The sequence below is a fragment of the Impatiens glandulifera genome, chromosome 1 (assembly GCF_907164915.1).
Source record: "Impatiens glandulifera chromosome 1, dImpGla2.1, whole genome shotgun sequence".
Classification (NCBI taxonomy): Eukaryota; Viridiplantae; Streptophyta; class Magnoliopsida; order Ericales; family Balsaminaceae; genus Impatiens; species Impatiens glandulifera.
Window position 1 is genome coordinate 134,257,102 of NC_061862.1, and position 11,341 is coordinate 134,268,442.

General features: G+C 32.3%; 1 protein-coding gene across 1 annotated transcript; it reads right to left on the reverse strand.

Annotated features, from left to right (window-relative positions):
• Window positions 1–2,412: 2,412 nt before the first annotated feature.
• Window positions 2,413–7,716, reverse strand: LOC124919831 (post-GPI attachment to proteins factor 3-like). The gene is made up of 5 exons (XM_047460172.1): window positions 7,245–7,716; window positions 4,945–5,209; window positions 4,654–4,850; window positions 3,886–4,073; window positions 2,413–2,944 (listed from the first exon to the last, which is right to left on the reverse strand). The coding sequence occupies exons 1-5, from the start codon at window positions 7,346–7,348 to the stop codon at window positions 2,658–2,660; spliced, it is 1,041 nt and encodes a 346-aa protein (XP_047316128.1). The 5' UTR covers window positions 7,349–7,716; the 3' UTR covers window positions 2,413–2,657.
• Window positions 7,717–11,341: the final 3,625 nt, after the last annotated feature.

Below are 11,341 nucleotides of genomic sequence, written 5' to 3' on the forward strand. Positions count from 1 at the left end.
AGAATATTGATGTTGAAAGAGGAAAAGATGTCCGATAGTCCTATAATTAAAATATAAATAATATGATTTAGATTACGAAATATAAAATTTAATATTGTAATACAAAACTCGTAATATATTTGAATCGACCGACTAGACAAGCCTTACACCAAAAGAACAGTTATTTCTTTAGTGAGAATAAATGTAATTTGATTTGAAGACGAAATGAGTTTATTAGTTAAAACATGTTCTAATTAAAATATGAGAAACGCAACATTGATGAATACTTAGGCAATTATGGTTCTAAATTAGTATCGAGTGGGTTCAAATTTCGATTATAGAATAAGAATTGTTTATACTTGGAGTTAGGTTTTTTATTTTGTAATACTGAAAAAAGGTTAGCTATTTTAAACAAAAATAAATGTATAAGGAACAATTTCAAACAAAAATAATGTATAAGAAGTAATTTTAAACAAAAATAAATGTATAAGAAACCATTTCAAATTTTGTAAAAAAAATATAAAAAATACTCAAACTAAAGGAGGTCTCTCCTCCCTTTTCTTGTACACTTCAAGAAATCAATTTTTTTTATATTGAAGATGGAGCATTCAAAAAAATTGATTATAAAGCCTACCTTATCATTTGTAATCACAAAGGATAAATTCTGGCCACAACAATAACTTCACAAAAAAAAAACATATTTTGTTAATATCTAAAAGCAATGGACATTGAATTTGTTTTTACAAACTTGAATAAAAGTCTACTCATTCCTTATTTTGAAATTTTCTGTTGTATAAACTTTTTTTTACAGTTCAAAAACGGTCAATAATCAATATCGAAATAAACAACAAAATTTATGCTTTGTTGGTGAAAATGTCAAAGCTTTGAAAATGAATAGTTTTCAACAAATTGTTTTGTTCAACAAGCACACTTATTGGGCCAATTAAACAAAGCTACACACTCTTTTAAAATATTCAAGTGTAACCTTTTGACTTCATTTGTAAACTTTGTTTGTTCACTCCTCTACTCAAAACATAAACAAAATTCATTTCTTTTCAGAAAAAAAAATATAAATAGAAGAGAAGTAAGTTATTTAAATTGTTTAGAAAAAGGTTAAGTTATTTGAGTAAAATAAATAAGAATAATAGATTTGATAGTAGAATATATTTAAAAATAATTTTAAACAATCCACATCAAACAAACCTCAATAAGAATGTGGAGTATGGATGAGCCACTCGTCGGCTCGGCTCGGCTTTTGACTTACACGTGGCTCGTTACATGTGATCCGACGTATAGAAATTACTTCTAATTTTGATTTTCTTTATTAGTTTTTATATAACTTCTAATATCATAATAAATCATATAGTTAGAGATATTCTTATTCGATTTTTTTTTAATTCAGTTTATTATTATTTTTAATAATTATTTGTAATAAGTACTAAATAAAAGAATTAATATATTAGTATTTGGTACTAATTATATAGATATAAATTTTAAAAAAATTATATAAGTTATTATTGTTTGGGAAGTATAAATATGTATAAATTATATAAATTTTATTATTTTGTATTTGGTTAGTGATACAAAAAATAATAAGGAATGTAAAAGACGATTTTACCCTTGTATTTATATTAATTATTTTTAATTATTATTTTATAAATAATTTTTATTATTAATTATATTAAAATTAATAAAAAAAATTAATATATTATTATATAAATGTATTTTTAAAATAAATAATACTATATTTTGGTCATAGAAACTAAATAATAATATCTAGTTAGGTCAAATAGCTCACTAAATCCGACTAAGGTTTGATAAAGAGAATTTATTTTATTTGTTGGGCCTTAATCTTGAAATATACTTTCAATATATTAAATCAGGTATTATATATATAAACAAGAATCTCAAAATCGAGAGTTTACGTAAGTAAAATTGTTGACCTAACGACAAACTTGTGAAATCTAGAGTTTACTTAAAATCGTAAGAGTTTAATTTAAAAAAAATAATATATATATATATATATATTATTATTATTATTTATATATAATTAAATATTTTACTTAACCAATTTTAAAATTTTATATATTTAAATATAAAATTAATTACAAAATAATAATAAGTAAATAATATTATTTAAAAAATATACTTTTTTTTAATAAAAATAACTTTAATTTTTAATTTTTAAATATAAATTTATTTTTTTAAACGTTAAATCGTAAAATCAAAATTATTTATAAACTTATAAAATCTTAAAATTTTATTAACATAAATTTAAAATCATAAAAATTTACTTAAACCCAGACTCGTTAACCTAATATAAAATCGCAAGATTTTAAAAGTAAAATTGAAATTTTAACAACCTTCGTTATAACTACCATTCTATTATGGCAAGAACATCAATCGAGCTAATGAGAAAATGAAAACCAGGAATAAGAAAGATGCACTATTATTACATTGAAACAACACTATCATATATAAAGAACAAACAAGCCATATATAATGTCCTACCAGTAATAAAAATCAACAAAGCAAGAAACTCTTCATGACAATAAGCATCTTCTTGCAGTAGAGACACTTAGCCATGAAGAGAAAAAAAAACCACCCCAAATAAAAAATATATATAAATATCTATTATATATATGTTTATAAAATAGTGGGAGATATCCAAGATTATCCTATTTTGCCTTCTTTAATAAGGTGGCAGTTCTAAACTCGGCATCATCTCTGAAGAAACTCCAAAATAGGTATGAAACAGGGACTGCTGTTAAATGCCAAAGAGCATGGCCATCAACATATCCCAAGTATGGAGGGAAATCATAAACCTCGAATAACAATGAAAGAAAGCTTCCAATCACAACTCCCCACAGTTTCCATCGCGATGGGGAATGCGTCAGACTCGCCCATGTTGCCCATATCATGAACTGTATTGTTCCAATTGCCAGACATACTTTCGTATGCAGATCTGAAAGAGTTGTAATCAAATTTTAATCATTTAGCCCAAATAATCTACTTCCCATTAGAAACAGAATCGTTGCGAGATGAGAAACAACTTTGTGTATCCAAGTGTTTTCAAATGGGGCAATAAAACCTTGTTCGGTTTGGGTTATGGAAAAGTAGGTTATTTGTGTGAAAAAACATAAAAGGGTATAGATAATAATGAAAATAAATAATTGAAGAAAATAAATGAAGGGTAATTTGACTGATGATTTGAATTATGTGATTGAAAGAGTTGTAATCAAATTTTAATCATTTAGCCTAAATAATCTACTTTTTTCATCTATCAACAGCTCCATTATAAAAACAAATGTTGTGAGGTGAGAAATAACCAATAAATTTCTCAAATTGTGTATCCAGGTGTTTTCAAACGGGGCAATAAAACCTTGTTTGGTTTGGGTTATGGAAAAATGGGTTATTTGGGGTTATTTGTGTGAAAAGACATAAAAGGGTATAGATAATAACGAAAATAAACGAAAGATACTTTGTCCGATGATGATCTGAATGATGTGATTGAAGGAATTTTAATCATTTAGCCCAAATAATCTACCTTTTCATCTATCAACGGCCCCACTAGAAACACAAACGTTGCGAGATGAGAAATAACCAATGAACTTCTCAGTTTGTGTATCCAGGTGTTTTCAAACGGGACAATAAAACTTTGTTCGGTTTGAGTAATGGAAAAGTGGGTTAGTTGTGTGAAAAAAATTAAAAGGGTATAGATAATAATAAAAATAAATGAAGGGTACTTTGACGACTGATTCTGATTTGAATGATGTAATTGATAAGACGAGGTAGGATGTTATGGTGGGTTATTTGAAAAGAATCTCAAAGAACACATATCGAACCAGACCTAAGAGTAAATTTTTCCCTTAAGCAAAAAGAAGAGGAGGTCGAAAATGGGCTTACCAGTATCAAGCTGATACAAGTTCAAGTAGAGGATGTGAGTAGTTACAAACGCAACCAATGGAGCAGCCACCATTACTCTTGTGGCCTCGTCTCTCATATTGAAAGCTCTCACTATGGAAAATATGAGGGAATATCCGAGTAATGCTACAGCCGATGAATAGTCCAACTTCTCTGTAAGCCCCACATCTCTGAACCAAAAAATCAACATAATAGTTACCCACAGGACAGTAATTACTAAACAAACTCACTGATAATAGCATTAAATAGTACATAGGAGATAGCTTTTTTTTCTAAGGGGAAAAAAATTAATCGTGTCCAAACTAAGAGCTTTTTTTATGTGGTCTATTTGGGATTATTTTCAAATAATCCACCATCCTATCATACATCACTTTTTCAATCCCATCATTCAATTCAAAAATGACCTGTTTCCATATATTAACTTTGACAATTTTCAAATGAGATCATTATTGTGTTAGAGATTGTGACAAAAATACCAGTTTCCAAGAATATGCTCAATTACCCTCGTTGAAAACAACAACAGGCGTTGTAGTAAATCTAATCGAGATGCATGAACATAAGAAATAATGTCTCTTTCGAATTATAATAAACTAATTAATACCTAATAGTGTTAATATATCTATGTAATTCTCAACATGAAAACCCAAAAAATAAGTGATTTTCTCTGATTTGAAAGGCATACAAGACTCTGATAAATGCAACAATTTTATTGAGCAAAGTCAAGATTAGAAAGAGAATAACATAGCTTACCGGCTGTGGAAAACTGTACTCCAGAACCAAGCATTCATTGCTATAATTCCATATATGTGCAACAAGCCAGTGAATTCATAATATGACTTTTTATCTGGCCTCGCAGGCAACTTATAATTGATGAGGATGAAGAATGACACCCAACCATGGAATTGAATAGCAAGACTAAGAGCAGATAGAGCCACAGAAACTGGTTCCTGTGAAGACGATGAATGGCAAAGTAATCTCTTAGAAAAGTATAGGAAAATTTTATTTAAAACGATTAGGACCAGAAAATAACTTGCAGCGAACCTGGATACCATAAACATGCTTGAATGGCCATTTCCCGTGATATTTAATGGGTGCATCGCCAAGTGCCTTCCGTTCTGACTCTCGAACAATCATACAATGGTACCTGCAGTCACCTTGGCAGTCCCAATGCTTCCATCTCTGATAGAGAGGTTCTTGCACATACCAGGGACCATCATCTATAGGTTTTCCCTCAGGGGAGAATTTACAGTGTTGGAAGCATTTCTCCCCCACACATCCTGTTTTCTTGCATTGTTCAACACAAGATCTAGCAAGAAGCAGAAACAATGGACCATGAATTCAACAAGTCGATAATGAAGAAAAGGAAATATTGATATAGAAGCAATTCACAAAAGGAGGATCCATTGCTCAAGATAAATCATCTTAGAAAAGAAAAGTTATTGTTCGATGAAAAAGTGTTGATTATTTGGGTTAAATGACGGAAATATCATTTGTATTTAATATTTAAATGTTATAAAAAAATAAAAGGTTAATTCGGTTGATGATTTGATTGATGAAGGGTGATCGGTTATTTGGATTACCCTTCACCAAACAAAAAGTGGTTTCAGATTTTGATACTAGCAAATACTAGAAGAACAGAGACAATGGAACACATAAGAAGTATTATTTTAGCTTATATTATGCAATTCATGAATCTGAAATCAAATTAATCATTCATGTGTTTCCTTCTTTTGATCCACTTTAGAAATCTTTTGGCCTTGTTTGATGAAGGGTTATTTGGATTTACTTCAGATAACTTGTTATCTCATAATCAATCACTTCATGGGTCAAATCATTCAACGCATCGAGTAAAATATCCTTATTTTAATCTTAGAATATTTTAAAATATTAAAGACAAATGATTTAGTCATTAACCCAAATAATCAACATTCTCGTCAAACACAAGGTATTTCCAAAATTTCGTTTTTTTTCAAAAAGAAAAAACTGTACCAAACAAACTCTCAGAATTAGTAATGTTCCATCAAACATATAAAACGCAACTATATAGTAACACACTAACAAATAACTAAAAGAAACATGTTATGAAAAAAAGATAACAGAGTTGATAGCAGATAGCAGACTAATAATCCAAAGAACCAAGATGTTGATTGTCTACAGTGATGCAAACACAGCTACAACATGACCCTAGATATATAAAGCAAGTAGTTTCAACCTGGAGAATCACACATTCAGATGAAACTACAATGCCCAGAAACTAATGAAAAGATCTGAATAGACATGGTTCAACTTCCCAATCAAGAAAACCTTATCACAATTATATTTCATACATTTATCAAAATGTTTCAACCAAAAAGCTTTCAGGAGGGATAGGCAAGGGGAAAAAAAAATCAAATTTCAAGAATGTTAGTACATAATTATTTGCTTGGTTACATCCATCTTTCTTTTATTTTGAAAATTACAGATCATTCACATAAATTTCTCTATTATTTCCCTATTGGAAACTGTCTTGTCAACAGCACATGATCTGCTATTGGATACTTATAGTCGAGACCTATTCAAAAGTTGTCAGTAAAAGATTCCATAAGTCATGATGTCAGTTCTTGGGAGAGTACTTGGTTCCCTTATCATGAACTGTTAGGACATATGGTGACCATCATAGAACATTCATACTACGTAATACTCTCTACACACAGGAATTTTGACACATGCAATTGGTAAAATACTGTGATTTAGATGTTACAATAAGCAGGACTCATAAGACCTTGTTAATCTTCATCCCCAATATTTTCTTTAATCGATTTAATACAGACAGTATCAATGTCATCAGCAGCCACAAATTTGAGATTTATTGTATTGAAGAAGTGAACATCCCCAGCCAGCATCCTAGATCATGACATGACTAAGACCTACCTTGTTGGAAACACTTTTTTAAATCTACTTATGTATCTAATCGCAGAAATAGAAGAAAAAAATGTTCTTCCAAATGGTGTCATTTACTTCCTAGTAATTTTCTGGTTAGTCATTGTTTCTTCCATCTGATTTTTCTAAAATCATGAAGCTGATTCTGAAATAAAAAACCAAATAGGAGTGGGTTGTATAGTGACTCTACCAATCCCTAAATTAGTATTGAACAAGGGCATCAGAAAATGAACCAAACAAAAATTCATCTTCTCAAGCGATTGAATTAACAAATCAAAAATAGATTTCTCCACCACGAACAATCAAAAGAGAGGGAAAAAAATCAGTAAAATTTCCCGCCACAAACAAGGAAAAAATCCGACGAAATAGTAATCCGATGTCAATTGCAAGGCAAATTCCATAGAAAAAAAAGGGAAACTTACATGTAAATCGGATCGGTGTCGCCAGAGCTTGCAGTAATAGCAACAAAAAGGCAGGATAAGGAGAGCAGAAAAAGAGTTAGAAGACATTGCGACATTCTGTTCATCGAACTAAAAGAGAGAGACGGTAAGTTCGTAAATAGAAAAGGTCCGAGGAGTTGTACAGCATCAGTAAGCGCAAGTCTAATTCGAAGATGTGCGATGGATGATCGTCCTCAGAAGACTGGACCACATACATATATATATATATATATATATATATATTTACATATAGATAGATGTATAGAGAGAGAAAGAGGGAGTATTATGAGGTCATTTACATCAGAGAGGTTTGATTCATTCGTATATCTCTGAAATCGCCGACAGACCGCAGACGTGAAAGCAACGACGAGAGAGAATGAAGAGGTGATGAGAGATGGGAGCTGAGAGAGAGAGAGAGAGAGAGAGCAGAATCTCGTGAAGAGCAGTCTATTAAGAGCTGTGTGAAAAGAAGACACGTGGAAGAAGGAGTGGTAATGATGTGGTGGTACCTTGTTTCTCAAGTGGATAGTCAGCACTTACAAATATGCTACAAACTAAATTATATCATTTAGTTTAGCCTCTTAATTTATTTTTAAATATAATTAACCCCCTCAAAACTAATACATAATATTCAGATATTTGTAGTAATTATTATTATTATTTTTTTATTTTTTTAGAGATGATTTACGCCATTAATTAAAAAAACCCGAAAAGGATAAAAGGAGTATAAGAGTTGAAATTGAGCTTATATCAGTTTGTTCAAAGTCAACACACGATGGACATGGAAAATCCACAATTGACCTAAGAAACGCACACGGACATTAAATCAAAGTGCAAAAATGAATAAGGAATGAAACTAACAATCAATCAACTAAACAAGACGATAGAGGTTGATTTCCTCGGACTGGTTTCTTGTCTTTGCCCTTGTTATTTCTTTCATTCTTTCTTGTCACCCTTAAGTCTTTTTGAGATATATTTCCGGATAGAGTTTCGGCTTCTTCGTCTTTGCTAGCTTCTATTGTCACTTTTTTCTTTTGAGCTTGAGTTTGGAGTTAAGCGTATGAGTTGTTTCCCTTAAGGTGGTTTCTTTGACAACGTTGTAGCTTTCTTTGGTTTCGGAGCTCATGGTTTTCGAGATGCTTTGGCTTTCGCTATTATCCATGTCGACGCCAGGCTTTTTTAACCTAATTAGTGAGAAAAGGGCCTCGGTTTTAGGCTCGATGGGATCCAGATTTGTTTGGTTCTCATTCACGTGTTCGTTGTGGCTTTCATTTTCTTTGAGAATTTCGATATAAGATTTCTTGACCACCTTAACATTCTCTTATTCGGGGTGGCCATGAGCTTCTTTTGCTTATCCCCGTCCTCTTTTTCCGGTTGCTCGTACATTACCTCAATGGTGTTCATGTTTCCATTCCGGCATCTTAGCTCAAATTTTTCTAGTTTTGTACTCGTTGAGTCGATCTAAATGCAAATGCGGGCAAACGTGACCCGTTCAAAAGAGTCAAAGTCGAGATCGAGCTTAAACGGCTTTCTAATGAGTCCAATGAGACAGGAAAGTGCTTTGACATTACAAAGGTGCAGTGGGATGTTTCTCAGTCTCACCCACATTTGTTCGGATTATGTCGGGTTGCTATTGATGTCCATTTCTTCATTCCATTTGGCGAGCTTGAAACATAAGCTGAACATGAAGGTGAAATATGAGTCGACAATAGCTTGGGCTTCGGGCTCCGTGCCAAAAGTGAAGAAGAAATAGCCAAAATCGTTGACTTTGACTTTTTTGAGTCAATTTTTGCTTCATTGTCAGAAAATGACGGCCTTAATTGCTCGGAATGGGGCCTTGTGGGTGCCCATGAAGTGACCGACGATAACTCGCTTCTAAGTGTTGACGCATCCCTCTTTAATTTCTATGGGGAGTTCGATTTAGAGTGGGTATTCGAGCGTTTTAATTTTTAGGCTATAATCCACATTGAGCTTGCCTCCATTAACTATCTCGTTTTTGCCCCAAACCTTGTTGGTTTGCCATGTTCGATTTGCGTTTATTTGTGTAGTGTATGTATAAGTTTTGAGGCATTTGTAGAACTCCATAATGACAATAACCAACCATAGAACGATTTCCTCGTATTTGGCTTTGTCGAATGAGTTCCAATCTTGCTCGAATTGGATTTTGAATTGGCAAATGATTTGCTCGCTCCTTTCACTAGGCAAGGGACTTGAGAATTTGGTTTCGAATACCCGCCAGATTTACGATTTCATTTCGTCCTATGGTCCACAACTATCGGGGATTTGAACGGTCGGGTGAGGATGTCGTGACATACCGTAGTGGCTGAGGTGAGCCGACTGGAAAAATAGCATCATGATTGGTCAGGGTGGCAGAGACATGGCCTGTCGAAGGAGTAGCGCTACTGGTTTGGTTGACATCAGCCAAGCTGGTCGGGGTGAAGGCTACATGACCGGTTAGGAGAGGGGCGTCATGGCCGGTTGGGAGATGAGTCGGGAGACGGGCACAACCGGTTGATAGACTAGCTTTGTGACTAGTCGACAACGAGAATAAGTGGCAACCCTTTCAACCAATTTCTCCAGACTCCCTTTATTTTTCCTTGTGCTTTTAGGTCGGTTGAGGAGGCTGGTTGAGTGGTGGCTGGTCGAGCGGAGACTGATCGTGGCTCAGCCTGCGCAGCAGATAACCAAATGCCTTAGCAACCAGCAACAATTCAGACCTGTAGGAGAAATCAATAACAGTAATCTACAGCAGCAGATGACAATAGAGGAGCCAACAAAAGTCACCCAACCCAGACCAGCCTGATTGAGAAGCAAACTGCACAACAGACGACAACCAACAGATCGGGATAAAATTTTAGTCTCTTAATAATCACTCTTATTATTGAATTTTTTATTAACTATTTGTAAGCTGAATTATGAAATTTGAGCTCTTTATTGAAATCAATTGAAATTTCAAATATATTTTTTTTAAAATTTCACAAATTTTGGTTAAAGTTATTAAAAACGACTTAACGTTTTCAAAACGCCATTAATTTATTATCTACGTGTTATTTATAAATAAAATATTTATTTCACTAATTTAACCTTCGGTTAACTGAAATTTGGTAGTTAAATGTGACATGTGAAGCCTCTCATATTATATCTCACTATAATGGAAACAACAATGGGAAGCTTTTTGGTTTAAAAGTTGTTTACTATATCAGTAATGACTGAATGTGAACTTAAGTATACTTCAGTTAAAAAGTATGTTGGACATTAGTATGAGTCACCAAAAGGTTAAAACACTACATGCAAACTCATCTCATCAAATTGGTATCTAGATTGGATCATATACACTTCTTGTTCCAACGAACACTCTTATTGTCAAGGCTAGCCAAATTGTAAGCACTAAAATTTTACCGATCAAATTTATAAATTTTAAATAAATAAAATCAAAATAATTAAAATTTAGGAAAAAAAACACAATTAAATAATTAATTGAAATAATTATTTTAATAATTAAACTCCAATTAATTAAAATAATGGCCAGAAAAAATAAATAAAATAATTTGGGATAAATATTATATTTCATTTTATCTCAAATTATTTTAAGGGATCAAAAGATAATAAAATAAATAATTTATGATAAATATTGTGTCCATTTTATCCCAAATAAATTATTTATAAAACTCCCCAAAATATAAATAAAATAAAATAAATAAATCTCATATTTATTAAAAATATTTTGTAGGTGGAAAATAAAGCAAAAAAGATGAATGAAAAATTAATTTCAAACAAACTCTAAGGTTGAAAATGGAGCGTGATCTACTACAGCCAAAATCGGGAAGATTCAATGCAACATGTCCTACTATCATTGGATGAGCGCTGAAAACTAATTCAACGCATATCAGCTAGCAGTGTCGCCCGCTGCAACGGAAGAAGCACGTGTTCGCGAAACAGCGGAACAATTAACGTGGTTCAACGTTGTTAGCCTGAGCGTTGACGGAACACCTAGACGCAACGACGCACTGACGAAACGTGGAAGAAACGCCCGAGCGCTCATATTTCAGCCCAAAACGACGACGTTTAACCTCTAGTTT